Source organism: Gigantopelta aegis, unplaced genomic scaffold, assembly GCF_016097555.1.
Source record: "Gigantopelta aegis isolate Gae_Host unplaced genomic scaffold, Gae_host_genome ctg2938_pilon_pilon, whole genome shotgun sequence".
Classification (NCBI taxonomy): domain Eukaryota; kingdom Metazoa; phylum Mollusca; class Gastropoda; order Neomphalida; family Peltospiridae; genus Gigantopelta; species Gigantopelta aegis.
Genome location: NW_024533104.1, coordinates 27,176 through 48,295, shown reverse-complemented (window position 1 = coordinate 48,295; position 21,120 = coordinate 27,176). Strand labels below are relative to the sequence as shown.

Genomic DNA, 21,120 nt, shown 5'->3' with positions numbered 1-21,120 from the left:
TGTGGTCCACGGGGCATGATCTGTGGAAATTAGGGGGCGGAGCTACACCCTTATAAGGTAAAAAATAGACAGCTGGATCAAATTTGATGTCGTGGGAAGAAATAATGGTGTGATCACCTGGCCGGGGGGGAGATGTGTAGGAGGTAAGTGATGCATGTGGGGATGCACTTGGAAGGTGGCTGGGGCTGTGGAGGACCATATGGATTCTACAAATGACATAAATAATTTGTATAATGAATTAAAACAAACACTTCATACCTGATAATATGGAGAATATCCTGTAATTAAAGTTTTAATAGAGTTAATTATCATTCAATGCCATTAATTTTCTTTCATACCTTGAGGTGGTTCCCCTAAGTGGGGTGGCAAAGGAGGAGGAGGAGGAGGATGACCAAATTTAGATTGTATAAATACTTGATGATCTTGTTTAACCTGTTAGAATAGAAGAAAGAAATAAATGTATACTCCAACAAAATTGATGCATAATTTGATGAAATGGACATACAGTTCAGCAAAATGGATACATAATTTGATGAAATGGACATACAGTTCAACAAAATGGATACATAATTTGATGAAATGGACATACAGTTCAACAAAAATGGATACATAATCAAATACAAAATAGGAAATTGCTATTACAATAGTATAAAGGTATGAGATGAACCATATAAATAATCATATGACTCGCACATGATCCTCACACGATGCTCATGTGATAAACACTCACATGTTCTATTAGATTCTCACATAGCTTCCTAGCAGACTTTAATCCATCGGCATTTTGATGACTTCCAATGAACAACAACCTCATGTATTATTATGTAACCATTTTCATTATTACCTTATGTAAATGTACAATGCTTCAAACGACTCACGACCTGAAGTGGGTTCCAAGTATCCAGAGCCACGCCCCCTTAAGAAGACTTTGGCTCCAGTGGTTGAAGCAATATGAGCTAAAAAAGAACCCTAATAGACAAATAGATACGAAAATAGATGCATGAGTGAACTATGGACAGTTAAATATGAAAGTGGACAATTGACCTCAGGTCCTTGGAGCTTATTAGTTAGTTTAAAATCTTCATGAGGTTCTTCAATACCAACGTATACTTTGTCTTGAACGTAATGATGCTACAAGAATACATTATTATATATGAACCAAACTGAAGTCCAAATAAAATAATATTTAATCGTTATAACTACCAAGTTAAATGATAATTAGGACGAGTAAACAACAACAATAAACAAATAAACAAACATTAACTTACTCCAGCTGGTATAGTCCCTTGAGTTGTAGTGGTAAGAGACGTTCCAGTCTCAGCCTCATATATTATTGTTCTAATTTTCTGTACAGCAGCTATATAAGTCGGTAGTCATGGTAACAGATAATGATAGCAATACAATATACCATTAATGTAAGCTTGATTGGGACCTTGAATATGAAGATATAATGGACGATCACTGAAAAAAGGAACAAAATTTGTAACTTGAAAATTCATTGACATATTTTGAGAGAACACTTTCAGATAGATGAATGGATGAAAAATGGACAGTGAATGAATAGATTGATAGATAGATAGATAGATAGATAGGATAAATGGACTTTTCCATCTTTCATTAATCATACACAACTGACCAATCAGATAATAGTATTTTATTGTCTTACTCTGCTGTGCTCTTTGCTTTCTCTTCAGGTGTCATAAAGCGACCACGAACAGACACATACGCCCCCGTAGCTTTATTGATATCACTAAGGATAGGTCCTTTTGTTAATGTACTCTAATTATAATAATGTAATGATTAATGAAAGGAACATAATTAAATAAACTCCACCCACCGTGCCTCAGAATCATTAATTTCAATCTCAGCTGGAGGAACTGTTTCCATAGCGACATTTCCTGGGGTACTTAGTGAAGAAATAGGATTAGACAACTGTCCAGTTGGTACAGGCTATAGGATGAAATTAATGACACAATCAAAGGGCATGACTTGTTAAACCAGACTTACTGGTTTAACTAGTTTTCCTTGTGCTTCTAACATGGCATTAATACGAGCGGCTGCAGCAGCTGCAGACACACTAGCATCCACTTTATCAGAGGAGATCTGGGTATTGTCTTCGGGAGCAGGTTGATCCATTTTGATAATCGTTTCTTCTTTCTATTGGTTTCCATATATATAGATTTACCTAAAAGACGTCTAAAGTATGTATAATCGTTATTCAACAAAGTGCAAACACCTTACCTTGTGTCATGGAGCATATAAGATTCGGATATTTTCGTACACCTTATAGTTATTAAAATTTCATTAATAACTTAACCCGTTGTTGACTTCCAACATGAGCACTTCATGGAGCAAAGACCATCTCTGTTCCAATTGTTTTGCAGTATTGAAACAATGTCTAAATGATAGCTCAGCTGAAGATATACAAACATCAGTAGTAGATCCAGACGAGAGAGACAGAACTGAAGGTGACATAGACTCTCCACCTTTGAAACGACTTAAACAAGAAGGTAGTACTGTACATTGTCAGTACTGTCTGGATATTTTAGATTCAAGCTATCAGCAAAAATTGATAGACCACGTAATACAGCATCTCTCGAATGAAAAATACAATGGTTTGAAAACATTTCAATTTTGCGTCGGTATACCACCTTCTCTTGTAATGCATCAAGGCATTATTGAGCTGTGGTTGTCAAATGCAAAGAACAAAGCTGAGACAAAAGAATTTTTATTTCATTTTGTTAAAAACTCGCTTAAAGTTAGTATTTCAAAAGCTATAGAGTCTCGGCTGAATATTAAACAACAAACGACCTCTCCATTTCAAATTTCTCTAATGCTTAATCATGAAGAAACTGACACAGTCTATAAAAGTTATGTTAAAACTATAGTACCTGTTAAAAAACAAAAGGGTAAGCGAAGATCTCGAGACTTTGTACTTACTCAAGAATCAGTTCAAGAGCATTAAAAGAAGCAACACTAGAACAGTTAGAGACAGCAAAGCTTCTGCCACTTCAATCATTATGTCACTATTGCACAATAGAGGTCAGTAGTATTCATGAACCATTCTTTTTAGCTGGACGTTATAACAAGTATTCACGGTCTCTCAGTCAGACCCCTTGGGTTGTGGGTGGAGTTAAAAAGGCCGAAACATCTGTAGAAGAATTGATGTATGATCAACTCTTACCAATGGTGAGACCTAATGTAGTACGATTTGCATCATCTGGGAGAGAAGATGTCGATGTTCGTATGCTTGGCTCAGGACGCCCGTTTATGCTGGAAATAATCAACCCAAGAGAGTTGGATTTTGGTGATGATAAATGTAAAGAACTAGAGACGGCTATTAATACAAGTACTAAAGATATTGCTGTAAATAGCCTCAAAATGGTGGATCGTAAAGCTGGAGATATTATAAAAATTGGCGAAGAAGAAAAAAAGAAATATTACTCTGCTCTTATTTGGAGTAGTGAACCAATTACTCCTGAAACACTGAACTTTCTAGACAATTTCCAGGACTTAAAAATTGCTCAAAAGACGCCAATTCGTGTCCTACATCGTCGTGCCTTAGCAACACGAGAAAGAACCATACATACAATGAAATCAAACTACATTGATTCTCATAATTCCAGCTGGAACTCTCGACTCAAGCAGGTACTTATGTCAAAGAATTTGTTCATGGAGACTTTGGTAGGACTGTTCCTAACCTCTGTAAATTAATGGGTCATACAGTGGACATTATAGCTCTTGATGTTACTGACATTCAAGTGGAATGGCCGCCTTAAATTTTTAATAATTATTAATAACCAGTAACTAATATAATAATAATAATAATAAAGTATATTTATATTCAAATTAATGTTGTATTGCCCTCAAAATAAGGAGTTACTTGGAAGGACATAGATTTTTAGGAAAGCATGGCAACACAGTCACGTAGTAACCATCAATTGAGCTCCCGGGATTTTAATACGCAAACCATCAGCTGTGGACTCAGCCTGCATGTGACTTTCAGATTTACCATAATTAAAAGAAGCTGATGCACTGAATGGACCATAGTTACCTGACATGTGAGCGCTAGCACTTTCCTGAAGTGCTCGGCTTTGTACAGAAGAGTCAACACCTCTAAACTCTAAGGAAACATCTTTAGCAAGAAGAAAAGCATTAACAAATTGTGGCATGAGATAACTTTTAGACCGGCTTTGAAGTATTTTAATGAGTTCCACTTCATCCATGGGTCCTGGAGAAACCTTCTGATTATAGCGCTAAATAAATGTGAAAACTTCCTTCAGCTATGGTTAGAAACTTACCATTTGAAATTGATTAGATTTGAACAGTGAGGTCTTAAACCATGGTCGTTTAATAGACACTTTAAGAATTTTAGCACTTATCTTAATGTCTGAATTACTAATTTTTTGAGCAAATTTTTGCTCAGCTCTTGAATAGCTTGCTCCTCCTGAGAAACACAAAAAGACAATCAAAGTAATTTATGATATACTACATTACCTGATACACCCCAGCCAACTCCTGAGGCGGAAAAACTCAGTGATGCAGCATAAGACTTAGCTGATTTGTCAACCTTCTTACTCCTAGCAGCTGACTCAAAAGAAAATTCCATCCATCCAGCCTGGAAATCTTGAGTGTCATTATCACCAGTGACTGCAGGAACATCTGGAACAGTACTGTAACAAAATGTATAAAGAAAAATATTTAAGTGATCTCCTATTTCCAATAATATGTTATACAAAATGAATACTGATTTACGTTTCAGCATTTTCCAACAATTTTTCCAGATTACTTTTCTGGACATTCAAGTTTGAAATAAGACCATCAAGACTCTTTTTGGATTCATCATCAGAACGAAGTTGAAATCGAGCATTATCTGCTTTAGCTTTTTTGCTGGCAAATTTAGTTGACAAAGAAGTCACTTGGTTCTGACTATCTCTATAAATACCAAAGAACACAAAAAATTTCTCACTTGATAATCTGATCTAAAGGATTCTCCTTCCTATCTATCGTGCAAGAACTATACCTGTATTCCTGACAAATCGTGTTCTTATCCTCTGCTTTTTCCTCAGTGGCTTTCATACAAGCAAGTCTTTTTTCATCCAAACCAGTTGTTGCTTCATCTAACTGATTTTTTGTTTCCTCTTCATCTCCTTCCAACTTCTCAATAAAGGCGTTTGCGTCACCAGATGTCTCTGTGCCTTTCATGCTCTCAAGAGTAGCTAAGCGTGCTTCAATATCTCCAATTTTGATCTGTATCTGTTCTCTAGTTAATGGTTCATCTCTATGAGGATCACATAATTATGACTATTAATATATGTTGAATATACAGAAAGAATTATTGAAGAAATGACTTAGCAAGTAAGCAGCACATAGATACACACTACACTTGTTAATAAATTCTTCAATATTGATGTCAAAAAACTCTTGTAATATTTTATATCTATTATACAGCGTAAAGTCACTTACTTAGTACGTAGGTATTCGTACCAGTTTGAAGGCTCAAAATAAACAGGATAAACAGTTGATGAACGATCCAATGTTACCTTTCCACTCGAACGAAGTGACATTCTAGCTTCTTCCAAATCGACACCTTGTGACTCAACATCTAAGAACGCTTTATATAACTCAACTAAATCTTTCTCTCCAAACACAAGCCATTCAGTGTAAGCATTCTCTACTTCTGCATAGAGTGGTGGATAGTGTGTTTGGAACCACACCTGATACTCCACAGGATCATCTTCATATTTGTCTCTGACCTCCTTGATCTTATCTTCCATCTTTAAACGAACCTCGTTATACCTACAAGAGTAGCAATATATAAGTAAAAGGAATGATATCTAATAAATAGTATGTAAAGATATTAAAAAATATGTCTCTTGCCTAGATTGAAGTCGAGTATACAAATCTAGACGTGTTGCATTTCTAGTAAGGTCTTCTGGATCATTGACTGGTTCTGCAAGATAATCGATAGCTTTTCGATAGCGATTACGGTCTTCTTGTGTCTTCTTGTCAAAACCACGAACATCAAGTTGGTTGAGGACTGCCTCATACATGTCCATGAAGGACTCTCCTGTCTCTCCCCCTTGCATTGGATTAGCTACTGGAACAACATCAGTTAGACGAAACATGTTCTAGTGAGACAAAACATTATCATAGTTTGTTATATTAATTTTTTCTGTTTCTTACTTCTTCTATTTTTGGTGGTATAAAGGCAGTGAAACGTTGTTGGGTTGCATCCTCAGAGTAATTAGTAGGGTCATAGTCCAATGGATTTAGTAGTTTACCAGGAACCTGGTTAATACATTAGGCATGGTATAATCCCAAACTCTAAACCTTAACATTGTATAACATTCAAACATATTTTCTATGCTGTATTGTTACATATATTACACAAATCTGCAGATATGTGGCTTCTAGACTTATGGTCATGTTCTTTTCATTGCAGTCAAGAACTGTACAATTCGACTAGATCTTTTTCTGTTGCTACATATACTTACCTGTAGTACAAATCGCTGAGATACTGGTGTGCCTTTTTTAACTGCACCATCAGGTAAAGCCATTGTACGCAAGACAGCATAGAGAGATTGTTGAATATCCTTAGAACGGTCAGCAGACTTTTTGGCCATGTCTCCTGATTTTTGTCCATGAGATGGGAGGAGCTCAGTAAGTAGACCAATGAAGAGAAGAAGAACTACTTTCATTTTTCTTGTGTAGATCTAGTTCTGACTGACAAGAGTTGGAAACAGGCACAGATATATATGTAGTAAAAGAACATTTCAAAGGATGGACACATGTTATAATAAACACGTGTTAATATTTTGTTCTCTCTTGTTTCCTTCTCCTGACACTCCTTTCTCTACTCCTCTGGAAATCATGGTCTAACTAATGAACTCCTCTTACAATCTACTAGTAATAAGGCTTCAACACCAGCTGCATGCCATTTTATCAATCATGTAATCATCTATCATCACTTACTAATTCAATGTATAATAATAATATTGTTGTCATTTCAGGAGTACTAAAGAACTTCTAACACTGCAGTAAGTTACTCCAAATGTCTTCTATCAGAGAAACATGCCTTTTTTTCAGGTATACAGTAGCAGTAACTGGCCCAGAAACCGATCAGATCTTTAAATTTCTTATATACAATATTTCTTTCTATAATTTAGATAATGACTGAGTTTTAGACAAAGGTAAGTATTCTTAAGCAATGCAGACACCATTTGTAAAATCATAGATTGATTTGACATTAAATGTTTGAGTACCAGTTTTAACAACATTAAAATTCATATTACTGTTTTTAATTGTATGGTTTCATGAGTTTTGTAATTCCATAGGTACAAACAGTTTCAAAACTGAACAACACATTCAAATTATGATAGGTTTTGACATTATTTCCAACAAGTTCAGAATACTAAAGACAATCATTCCAAAATGTGCAGAAAATGGTAAATTCTTCATGTTTTGGTATATAGAAATTGTTTTTAACAAAACTTGCTGATTATGCATGGGAAATTAAATAATGGTCATTAATTAAAAATCTGGTAGGTTTTGATATTGTTTATAATAACATTGGAATAGTTACAGGAATATGCAGGATGTTGCACTGAGATTAAGTAGAGATGATGCTATTACAATTACTCCTACATTGTCTGTGTTTTCTGAATACTGAACCATCCCCTGTTACATTCATTTTTAAAGAAAAGTTTTGGTGAAAATTAGATTTCTATCTTTAACAATTATGTCAGTAATATTGAACAGCCGCTAAAAAGAATGTCTCTGTCCATATATTAACACAATAGTACATACATTGTACAAACAGAAGTGGTGTTGTCATAGTGATATCAATAAAAAGCTATTTACAATATTTACATTTCTTTAGGAACTAAGTCAAGAAGTTCCTGAGCTTCATCTTGTAAAAGCTCAGCTTTCTCTGCTAACAGAAGCTAAAAAACCAAAAAGGTTTCTGATTTCAGAGAGGACAGACCTATTGTTTTAATCTATACATTTATAACTAGCATACATTATTGGACTATAGTAGTACTAATGACTATTAATATTACACTGACCTTAGCAGATTTTATTAATTTCCCAGCTTGTCCGGGAAAAAGGTGTTCAATTTTCTCACAGAGTTCTTTTGGTGAGTGTGACACTAAATCTTGAGGTGTTTTGATGCCAGCTGCTATGAGTTGCCGAACTCTCCCCTATAATAACAAAATGGATACAGTAAATGAGAGGTATATCCAATAGAATTTTGTCAATAATATTTTCACCTGTTTAATTCCAGGTATCTCTATTAGTGGCAACAAATCAATGGTAACTGAGTAGGATAGTTTTGAACAATAGAAGGTAGAAGAGCTTTTAACGGCCATAGCTCAGGTAACTCCTGTGAATTAGAAGAAGATGGAGAGAAGGAGTTAATAAGGGTAGGAGAAGGTGAGTGAGTTAGGGAGAGGAAACAAATGAGTTAGTGAACAAGAAGGATAGAGAGGTATACGTGTCCACATACCTCAGTGAAATGTACAAGACAAGATGCAAAACTGCTTGTTTGTTGAAGCACACTCTGTATAAATCCTCTAGAACAATTAAAGAGGTCGGCAACAAGCCACACCCCATCACTGTCTTGTGTCTTTAGAAGACGATGAAGTATAAGACTAATATAAAATTTAGTATATGTAATAGCCTCATTCTCAGACTATAAGGACAGAAACCAAAACTTGATGATTGTTGCATTGGAATATCATAAAATTTAGTATATGTAATAGCCTCATTCTCAGACTCTAAGAACAGAAACCAAAACTTGATGATTGTTACAGTGGAATATCATAAACTTTAGTTACATCATTCTCAAAGCCAAAACTACTTTCAAATCATAAGTGTTGTTTAAATTATTAAACCTTTTAGTTCTTAAACTCTACCTAATTGTCTATGAAGTGTAAATTGAACAATAACTTAACATTTTATATTGAGTAGGTTGCTATTTGGAATGGTTGCACCCAACATGGTATAGAAGGTGACTTTAAATATTACAACACATTATGGAAATTTTTACTTAATCACCATTTTTCTAGCCATTCCTAATGATTTCTTATGTAAATTTACAGTATTTATTTTCAATATTTCCGTCACTTTATACTCATCAGCAGAGAAACGAGTCATCTGTAATAATATAATGGACAATCCATTACAATAAATATAGCTGTTATTCTTACTAAATCATAGAATATCACCCAATTGGGTGTAGTGATCTTTATAAGATCATGAGGTATTACTAATGTGAGTAGATGGAGGTCAGAGGTCAGGACAAGGCTCTGTTGTGCTGTGAGAAGGTCATTATAGACAGTATGTGCTAATGAGACATTCAAACATCCTGTGAATGAGAGATTAAAAATTAATTTTTCTACATAATACAAATTATGGAATCACCATATTAATGATTTATTGGTCAGTAATTTCCTATATGTGTATAGGGCATGGTTAGATTTAAGTGCTATGGACTGCCTCCTTTTGGCTCACAAGACAGTATTGATGTGTAATCATTGTTAAGTGGACTGACATTATTTTATTAAGTAGGCTGACATTATGACAATATGTTTTCAAAAAAATCAGCTCCTAGTAAACAAAAGCTTTTTGTCAAGGTATCATTTATTAGGTAGAATTTTTGAAACATTTTCTAGTGCTCTAGTGCACAACTTTAAACAACAAGTCATTACATTTAAGAGATGTACAGCAGACAGCTTATTTGTTGTACCTTTGTGTATTGCTTTCCCCATAGCTGTAGCACACAGCTGTTGAGAGTCAGGCCACTCCTTTGCATGACACATTGGTTTGTTGGGTTCATGGTGGATTGTTTTATTAATGATGTATTGCGAAGATATGAGAGAAGATAATGAGTCATGGCAGCTTTGAAGGAGAGCAGTACAATCATTGTGTTGATGATAGAGAAGGGTACACTCAAGAAATGGTTGGACATCATTATATGATGTTATAAGCTAGAGAATAAATGATACTGAAATTAAAACATGTTAATTAAAGTATCCATGGTGATTATCAATGAATAAGTAATAAGATGCATACTTTTAGCACTATCAGTGACAAAAAGAGAGTATTAAGCGATTCCATGTTGTTTGAGAGGAGACTACTATGGCATGAGTCACAATGGCTTGACAAAAGACTTGATACCTATATTAGCAAAGATAAGGGAAAGATATATGGATCATTCTTATGAGAAGGGTTAGCTCCATTCATCATGAGACATTACTAAAATAGTAAAGAAAAAATAAATAAAAGAAACACTGATACAACTCCCATCCCTATCATCTTTTTTGCATTCTTTATAAAAGATAGATATTAGTCATCCTTACAATTAATGTATTTAATTTTTATAAAGGTGATCTCTAACAGTCTAAAACAGTCTCTCAAGTTTTACAGTTCTTGTTAGTAAACTGGTAACAGTTGCTATGATAACATACATGTTGTTACTAAAGTAACTGTTGCTATGGTGACATAGAATAAGAAAGAACATTATACCATCCCTACATAGGCAGTGCTATCATTAGCTTAATATGCAGAGCACAGTCACATTGGTGACCCATTACCTTATCTTTATCATGTGGTTGTACAATGAGGATACTTTCACCAGACTGACAAAGTCCTGACCTTCCAGCTCTACCAACCATTTGTTTGTACTGACTACAAGAAATAAAGTGTTGACCGACATATGGAGAACGTAATATGACTCTAGAATTAAACAATAGCAACATGTAATGTTATGTAATTCTTTTAATGTACCTTTTAGCCGGTAGATTGACACCAGCTGCAAGAGTAGAAGTACATGTGATGATATAAAGTGTTCCAACAAGGTATGCTTCTTCAAGAAGACGTCTTTCATCAGCAGTGAGTCCTATAATAAAAAACAATAAGTGTGCATATGTGCGTGTAAAAGAGAAGAGAGAGAAACCTGAGTGATGATAAGCTATTCCCATAGGTATTGTCTGAGCTAAAATGGGACATAGACCAGCTGCTTCAATATGTAGCAGTTGCATTAAAGTCTTCCTCTCTTTCCTCTTGACATCTTGTAGTGACCTGTACAATACATCAGTTAATTACATGTCCATTGTTAATCTGTTCATCCATCCATTACTTAGTATATCTGTCCATCCATTCAATATATTCTAGTAATACATCTACATGTACCTCCACCTGTACCTTGGTAAACATTTACATAACATAAGAGCGACATTTTCACAGTTCTTTTTTGTAGGACAGAACACCAAACAAGAAGACAAAGGAATAACTTCCAAAACTAGTGAAGAGAGTTGATCCTGATCTTCTACAGCCTTTTAAAATTAATGATTATAATAATCCTACATAATAATCGTAAGGAGTCTTTTAAAATTAAATGATTATAATAATCCTACGGAGCCTTTAATATTAAATGATTATAATAATCCTACGAAGCCTTTTAAAATTAAATGATTATAATAATCCTACGGAGCCTTTTAAAATTAAATGATTATAATAATCCTATGGAGCTTTTTACAATTAAGTGATTATAATAATCGTAAGGAGTCTTTTAAAATTAAATGATTATAATAATCCTATGGAGCTTTTTACAATTAAAGATTATAATAATCCTACATAGCCTTTTAAAATTAAATGATTATAATAATCCTACATAGCCTTTTAGAATTAAATGATTATAATAATCCCATGGAGCTTTTTAAATTAAATGATTATAATAATCCCATGGAGCTTTTTAAATTAAATGATTATAATAATCTTACGGAGCATTTTAAAATTAAATGATTATAATAATAGCCTTTTAAAATTAAATGACTACAATAATCCTACAGAGACTTTTAAAATAAAAAATGACTACAATAATCCTACGGAGACTTTTAAAATTAAATAACTATAATAATTGTAAGGAGTCTTTTAAAATTAAATGATTATAATAATCCTACGAAGTCTTTTAAAATTAAATGATTATAATAATCCTACGGAGCTTTTTACAATTAAATGATTATAATAATCCTATGGAGCATTTTAAAATAAATGACTACAATAATCCTACGGAGACTTTAAAATTAAAAACGAATACAATAATCCTATGGAGACTTTTAAATTAAATGACTAATAATCATAAGGAGTCTTTTAAAATTAAACGATTATAATAATCCTACAAAACTTTTTAAAATTAAATGACTATAATAATCCTACATAGCCTTTTAAAACTAAATGATTATAATAATCCTACAGAGCTTTTTAAAATTAAATGATTATAATAATCCTACAAAACTTTTTAAAATTAAATGACTATAATAATCCTACATAGCCTTTTAAAACTAAATGATTATAATAATCCTACAGAGCTTTTTAAAATTAAATGATTATAATAATCCTATGGAGCCTTTTAAAATTAAATGATTATAATAATCCTACATAGCCTTTTAAAATTAAATGATTATAATAATCCTAAGGAGCATTTTAAAATTAAATGACTACAATAATCCTATGGAGACTTTTAAAATTAAATGACTATAATAAGAGTATGGAGCTATTTAAAATTAAAAGATTATAATAATCCAACGAAGCCTTTTAAAATGAAATGATTATAAGAATCCTACCAAGCCTTTTAAAGTAAAATGATTATAATAATCTACAGAGCCTTCTATAATTAAATTATTATAATAATCCTACGGAGCCTTTAAAATTAAATGATTAAAATAATCCTATGGAGCCTTTTAAAATTAAATGATTATAATAATCCTACGGAGCCTTTTAAAATTAAATGATTATAATAATCCTATGGAGCATTTTAATATTAAAGAACTACAATAATCCTATGGAGCTTTTTAAAATTAAATGATTATAATAATCCTACCGAGCCTTTTAAAGTGAAATGATTATAGTAATCTACAGAGCCTTTTAAAATTAAATGATTATAATAATCCTACGGAGCTTTTAAAATTTAATGATTATAATAATCCTATGGAGCATTTTAATATTAAAGAACTACAATAATCCTATAGAGCTTTTTAAAATTAAATGATTATAATAATCCTACCGAGCCTTTTAAAGTGAAATGATTATAGTAATCTACGTATCCTTTTAAAATTAAATGAATATAATAATCCTACATAGCCTTTTAAAATTAAATGATTATAATAATCCTACGGAGCTTTTAAAATTTAATGATTATAACAATCCTTCAGAGCCTTTTAAAATTAAATGATTATAATAATCCTACGGAGTCTTTTAAAATTTAATGATTATAACAATCCTTCAGAGCCTTTTAAAATTAAATGATTATAATAATTCTACAGAGCTTTAAAATTAAATGATTATAATAATCCTACGAAGCCTTTTATAATTAAATGATTATAATAATCCTATGGAGCTTTTAAAATCTAATGATTAAAATAATCCTACCTAGCCTTCTAAAGTTAAATGATTATAACAATCCTACATAGCCTTTTAAAATTAAATGATTATAATAATCCTAAGGAGCCTTTTAAAATTAAATGATTATAATAATTCTACGGAGCTTTAAAATTAAATGATTATAATAATCCTACGGAGCCTTTTATAATTAAATGATTATAATAATCCTATGGAGCTTTTAAAATTTAATGATTAAAATAATCCTATGGAGCATTTTAATATTAAAGAACTACAATAATCCTTTAGAGCTTTTTAAAATTAAATGATTATAATAATCCTACCGAGCCTTTTAAAGTGAAATGATTATAGTAATCTACGTATCCTTTTAAAATTAAATGAATATAATAATCCTACATAGCCATTTAAAATTAAATGATTATAATAATCCTACGGAGCCTTTTTAAATTTAATGATTATAATAATCCTACGAAGCCTTTTAGAATTAAATGATTATAATAATCCTACGGAGCCTATTAAAATTAAATGATTATAAAATGCTACAGAGCTTTTAAAATTAAATGATTATAATAATCCTATGGAGACTTTTAAAATTAAATGACTATAATAATCATAAGGAGTCTTTTAAAATTAAATGATTATAATAATCCTAAGGAGCCTTCTAAAGTTAAATGATTGTAAAATTCTACAGAGCCTTTTAAAATTAAATGATTATAACAATCCTATGGAACTTTTAAAATTTAATGATTATAACAATCCTAAGGAGCTTTTAAAATTTAATGATTATAATAATCCTCTGGAGCCTTTTAAAATTAAAAGATTATAATAATCCTACGGAGCCTTTTAAAATTAAATGATTATAATAATCCTACAGAGCCTTTTAAAATTTAATGATTATAATAATCCTACATAGCCTTTTAAAATTAAATGATTATAATAATCCTACGGAGCGTTTTAAAATTAAATGATTATAATAATCCTACGGAGCCTTTTAGAATTAAATGATTATAATAATCCTACGGAGCCTATTAAAATTAAATGATTATAAAACGCTACAGAGCTTTTAAAATTAAATGATTATAATAATCCTACAGAGCTTTTTAAAATTAAATGATTATAATAATCCTACCGAGCCTTTTAAAGTGAAATGATTATAGTAATCTACATAGCCTTTTAAAATTAAATGATTATAATAACCCTATGGAGCTTTTAAAATTTAATGATTATAACAATCCTACATAGCCTTTTAAAATTAAATGATTATAATAATCCTACGGAGCCTTTTAGAATTAAATGATTATAATAATCCCACGGAGCCTATTAAAATTAAATGACTATAATAATCGTAAGGAGTCTTTTAAAATTAAATGATTATAATAATCCTACAAAGCTTTTTAAAATTAAATGATTATAATAATCCTACCGAGCCTTTTAAAGTGAAATGATTATAGTAATCTACATAGCCTTTTAAAATTAAATGATTATAATAATCCTATGGAGCTTTTAATATTTAATGATTATAACAATCCTACATAGCCTTTTAAAATTAGATGATTATAATAATCCTACAGAGCTTTTAAAATTAGATGATTATAATAATCCTACAGAGCCTTTTAAAATTTAATGATTATAATAATCCTACATAGCCTTTTAAAATTAAATGATTATAATAATCCTACGGAGCCTTTTAAAATTAAATGATTATAATAATCCTACGGAGCCTTTTAGAATTAAATGATTAATCCTACGGAGCCTATTAAAATTAAATGATTATAAAATGCTACAGAGCTTTTAAAATTAAATGATTATAATAATCCTACAGAGCTTTTTAAAATTAAATGATTATAATAATCCTACCGAGCCTTTTAAAGTGAAATGATTATAGTAATCTACATAGCCTTTTAAAATTAAATGATTATAATAACCCTATGGAGCTTTTAAAATTTAATGATTATAACAATCCTACATAGCCTTTTAAAATTAAATGATTATAATAATTCTACGGAGCCTTTTAGAATTAAATGATTATAATAATCCTACGGAGCCTATTAAAATTAAATGACTATAATAATCGTAAGGAGTCTTTTAAAATTAAATGATTATAATAATCCTACGAAGCTTTTTAAAATTAAATGATTATAATAATCCTACCGAGCCTTTAAAGTGAAATGATTATAGTAATCTACATAGCCTTTTAAAATTAAATGATTATAATAATCCTATGGAGCTTTTAATATTTAATGATTATAACAATCCTACATAGCCTTTTAAAATTAAATGATTATAATAATCCTACGGAGCCTTTTAGAATTAAATGATTATAATAATCCTATGGAGCCTATTAAAATTAAATGATTATAAAATGCTACAGAGCTTTTAAAATTATATGATTATAATAATCCTACGGAGACTTTTAAAATTAAATGACTATAATAATCGTAAGGAGTCTTTTAAAATGAAATGATTATAATAATCCTACGGAGACTTTTAAAATTAAATGACTATAATAATCGTAAGGAGTCTTTTAAAATTAAATGATTATAATAATCCTACGGAGCTTTTTAAAATTAAATGATTATAATAATCCTACCGAGCCTTTTAAAGTGAAATGATTATAGTAATCTACATAGCCTTTTAAAATTAAATGATTATAATAATCCTATGGAGCTTTTAAAATTTAATGATTATAACAATCCTACATAGCCTTTTAAAATTAAATGATTATAATAATCCTATGGAGCCTTTTAGAATTAAATGATTATAATAATCCTACGGAGCCTATTAAAATTAAATGATTATAAAATGCTACAGAGCTTTTAAAATTAAATGATTATAATAATCCTACGGAGACTTTTAAAATTAAATTTATAATAATATTCCTACGGAGCCTTTTAGAATTAAATGATTATAATAATCTTATGGAGCCTTTTAAAATTAAATGATTATAAAATGCTACAGAGCTTTTAAAATTAAATGATTATAATAATCCTACGGAGACTTTTAAAATTAAATGACTATAATAATCGTAAGGAGTCTTTAAAATGAAATGATTATAATAATCCTACGCAGACTTTTAAAATTAAATTACTATAATAATCGTAAGGAGTCTTTTAAAATTAAATGATTATAATAATCCTAAGGAGCCTTCTAAAGTTAAATGATTGTAAAATGCTACAGAGCCTTTTAAAATTAAAAGATTATAACAATCCTACGGAGCTTTTAAAATTTAATGATTATAACAATCCTACATAGCCTTTTAAAATTTAATGATTATAATAATCCTACGAAGCTTTTAAAATTTAATGATTATAATAATCCTATGGAGCTTTTAAAATTTAATGATTATAACAATCCTACATAGCCTTTTAAAATTTAATGATTATAATAATCCTACGGAGCCTATTAAAATTAAATGATTATAAAATGCTACAGAGCTTTTAAAATTAAATGATTATAATAATCCTACGAAGCCTTTAAAATTAAATGATTATAATAATCCTACATAGCCTTTTAAAATTAAATGATTATAATAATCCTACGGAGCCTTTTAGAATTAAATGATTATAATAATCCTACGGAGCCTATTGGAATTAAATGATTATAAAATGCTACAGAGCTTTTAAAATTAAATGATTATAATAATCCTACGGAGACTTTTAAAATTAAATGACTATAATAATCGTAAGGAGTCTTTTAAAATTAAATGATTATAATAATCCTACGGAGACTTTTAAAATTAAATGACTAAAATAATCGTAAGGAGTCTTTTAAAATAAAATGATTATAATAATCCTACGGAGCCTTCTAAAGTTAAATTATTGTAAAATGCTACAGAGCCTTTTAAAATTAAATGATTATAACAATCCTACAGAGCTTTTAAAATTTAATGATTATAACAATCCTACGGAGCTTTTAAAATTTAATGATTATAATAATCCTCTGGAGCCTTTTAAAATTAAATGATTATAATAATCCTACGGAGCCTTTTAAAATTAAATGATTATAATAATCCTACGGAGCCTTTTTAAATTTAATGATTATAAAATGCTACAGAGCCTTTTAAAATTAAATGATTATAACAATCCTACGAAGCTTTTAAAATTTAATGATTATAACAATCCTACGGAACTTTTAAAATTTAATGATTATAATAATCCTATAGAGCTTTTAAAATTTAATGATTATAAAATGCCACATAGCCTTTTAAAATTAAATGATTATAATAATCCTACGGAGCCTTTTAAAATTAAATGATTATAATAATCCTACAGAGCCTTTTGAAATTTAATGATTATAATAATCCTACATAGCCTTTTAAAATTAAATGATTATAATAATCCTACGGAGCCTTTTAAAATTAAATGATTATAATAATCCTACGGAGCCTTTTAGAATTAAATGATTATAATAATCCTATGGAGCCTATTAAAATTAAATGATTATAAAATGCTACAGAGCTTTTAAAATTAAATGATTATAATAATCCTACGGAGACTTTTAAAATTAAATGACTATAATATTTGTAAGGAGTCTTTTAAAATGAAATGATTATAATAATCCTACGGAGCTTTTTAAAATTAAATGATTATAATAATTCTATGGAGCTTTTAAAATTTAATGATTATAACAATCCTACATAGCCATTTAAAATTAAATGATTATAATAATCCTACGGAGCCTTTTAGAATTAAATGATTATAATAATCCTACGGAGCCTATTAAATTAAATGATTATAAAATGCTACAGAGCTTTTAAAATTAGATGATTATAATAATCCTACGGAGACTTTTAAAATTAAATGACTATAATAATCGTAAGGAGTCTTTTAAAATTAAATGATTATAATAATCCTACGGAGACTTTTAAAATTAAATGACTATAATAATCGTAAGAAGTCTTTTAAAATTAAATGATTATAATAATCCTACGGAGCCTTCTAAAGTTAAATGATTATAAAATTCTACAGAGCCTTTTAAAATTAAATGATTTTAACAATCCTACGAAGCTTTTAAAATTTAATGATTATAACAATCCTACGGAGCTTTTAAAATTTAATGATTATAATAATCCTACGGAGCCTTTTAAAATTAAATGATTATAACAATCCTACATAGCCTTTTAAAATTAAATGACTATAATAATCGTAAGGAGTCTTTTAAAATTAAATGATTATAATAATCCTACGGAGCCTTCTAAAGTTAAATGATTGTAAAATGCTACAGAGCCTTTTAAAATTTAATGATTATAACAATCCTACGGAGCTTTTAAAATTTAATGATTATAACAATCTCACGGAGCTTTTAAAATTTAATGATTATAATAATCCTATGGAGCTTTTAAAATTTAATGATTATAAAATGCCACATAGCCTTTTAAAATTAAATGATTATAAATATCCTACAGAGCTTTTAAAATTTAATGATTATAACAATCCTACGGAGCTTTTAAAATTTATTGATTATAACAATCCTACGGAGCTTTTAAAATTTAATGATTATAATAATCCTATGGAGCTTTTAAAATTTAATGATTATAAAATGCCACATAGCCTTTTAAAATTAAATGATTATAATAATCCTACGGAGCCTTTTAAAATTAAATGATTATAATAATCCTACAGAGCCTTTTAAAATTTAATGATTATAATAATCCTACATAGCCTTTTAAAATTAAATGATTATAATAATCCTACGGAGCCTTTTAAAATTAAATGATTATAATAATCCTACGGAGCCTTTTAAAATTTAATGATTATAATAATCCTACATAGCCTTTTAAAATTTAATGATTATAATAATCCTACGGAGCCTTTTAAAATTAAATGATTATAATAATCCTACGGAGCCTTTTAAAATTTAATGATTATAATAATCCTAAATAGCCTTTTAAAATTTAATGATTATAATAATCCTACGGAGCTTTTAAAATTTAATGATTATAATAATCCTATGGAGATTTTAAAATTAAATGATTATAATAATCCTACGAAGCCTTTAAAATTAAATGATTATAATAATCCTACATAGCCTTTTAAAATTAAATGATTATAACAATCCTACATAGCCTTAAATCTATCAGACTATTTAAAAGATTGTGGAATATTATATTCATTTAATCATCCATCTATGTCTTTCATCCATCCATCTATGTAGCCATCCATCTATTTATTCTTTTATTCCTCTTGTCCAGTCATCCATTATAATATCTAATTACATTATTATTAGCAGAGTCTAAGATATCTCTTGTTGGTATATAATGAACATTATCTTCATTGATTTCAATGGAGTAGATACAACAACCTATTTTGACATACTCCTTCAACTCAACCTAGACACAAAATGAAATGTATCTTATGAATAATTCATAAGCACATCTCCTTTACACCTTACAGGTCTAAAGTCATTGCTATAGAGTTTAGCCTTTAAAAATTGCGCCACTTCTGAGAGATTATTTAATGTAGCGCTCATTCCAATCACTTGAACTGAGTCTACAAAAAATAAAAAAATAAACAAAAAAATAATATTACTAATTGTCATTAAGTACCATCAGCAAAGAGGATCTTGGCTAGACAGCCTTCAAGAGTAGCTCCACGTGTCCCTCCTTCTCCAACCATATGAAGCTGTGACAAGACATAGCATTGAATCAACTATGACAATTAAATACTTACTTCATCAACAACAATGAGACCAATTGACTTTAGCCGTTGCAGCTCTATAAAGGAGTTTACCAGTGCATTAGCCTAAAAGAAAATAAATAAATTTTGACAAATTACAAATATATGATGCTAGAATACAAAAAAAAATGATGTTATTAATATGAGTGACTTTCTTACTTTCTCAATAGTGGCTACATATAATACATTCTGATTTCTTCTTTTGATTGGAGGCAATCTACCTTTACTTGCAGCATACTCTTCTATAGCAAATCCTAATGTTTCAGCAAATGGCATCAACTCACGAACCTGGAGAGAGAGAGAGAGAGAGAGAGAGAGAGAGAGAGAGAGAGAGAGAGAGAGAGAGAGAGAGAGAGGCAGATAAAAGAGAGAGAGGAGGAAACACACACACAAAACACAAATTACCTTTTCTTGTACTATGGAGACAAAAGGTAGTATAAAGATAACATTTTTTTCTTTACTATTATTTGTTGTAGCATAAGTATCTCAGCTACTAAAGTTTCCCTCCACTTGTTGGTAAAGAATAGATCAAATTATGACCAGCTATAACACTTGGGAGTGTAAGGCAGGTATCCTGCCAGTCTGTACAAATTAAATAAATTAAATTAATACATTTTGTGATAAATGTGTCATTATCTGTCCTAAGTCTATCCATCCATCATCCATTATCTATCTATCTATCCATCCATCCATCCATCCATCCATCTATTGCATACCATATAATTTCTCAATTCCTCTGTGTTCCTTCAAACACATGCTCACAGTCAATGGTAGTCCATAAAATGTACCAGAAGGGTAGCTGAGACTATTATATCCTAAACTACATGTAACTGAGATACATGTACTATTATTACTAGTCTTAGTAGGTCTACTGTGAGCAATACTATCAGGAGCATCTTCCAATATAATCTTGGATTTATCAGTGACTCTAGATGGACTGGTCATCTTTTGTATAACAGTGGTCATACCAGTTTCAGAAACTGGTTTTTGGAAAGAAGTGTTGGAGTTGTTAAAACTAAAACTTAAATCTTCCGGACACAAT

At 29.9% G+C, this 21,120-nt stretch overlaps 2 protein-coding genes across 2 annotated transcripts; one reads left to right on the top strand and one right to left on the bottom strand.

Annotated features, from left to right (window-relative positions):
* The first annotated feature begins 2,335 nt into the window (after positions 1-2,335).
* Positions 2,336-3,779, top strand: LOC121391771 (tRNA pseudouridine synthase Pus10-like). The gene is given in 3 exon segments (XM_041523281.1): positions 2,336-2,510; positions 3,074-3,622; positions 3,625-3,779. Coding segments are annotated over 3 exon segments (879 nt in total).
* A 4,089-nt stretch (positions 3,780-7,868) lies between these two features.
* Positions 7,869-20,834, bottom strand: LOC121391769 (helicase POLQ-like). Its single transcript, XM_041523280.1, is given in 18 exon segments — positions 7,869-7,946; positions 8,070-8,204; positions 8,274-8,341; positions 8,344-8,386; positions 8,510-8,629; positions 10,599-10,740; positions 10,792-10,903; positions 10,961-11,085; positions 11,197-11,339; positions 19,667-19,732; positions 19,795-19,892; positions 19,949-20,024; positions 20,073-20,144; positions 20,238-20,366; positions 20,484-20,539; positions 20,542-20,580; positions 20,583-20,660; positions 20,795-20,834. Coding segments are annotated over 18 exon segments (1,620 nt in total).
* Between the last annotated feature and the right edge of the window lie 286 nt (positions 20,835-21,120).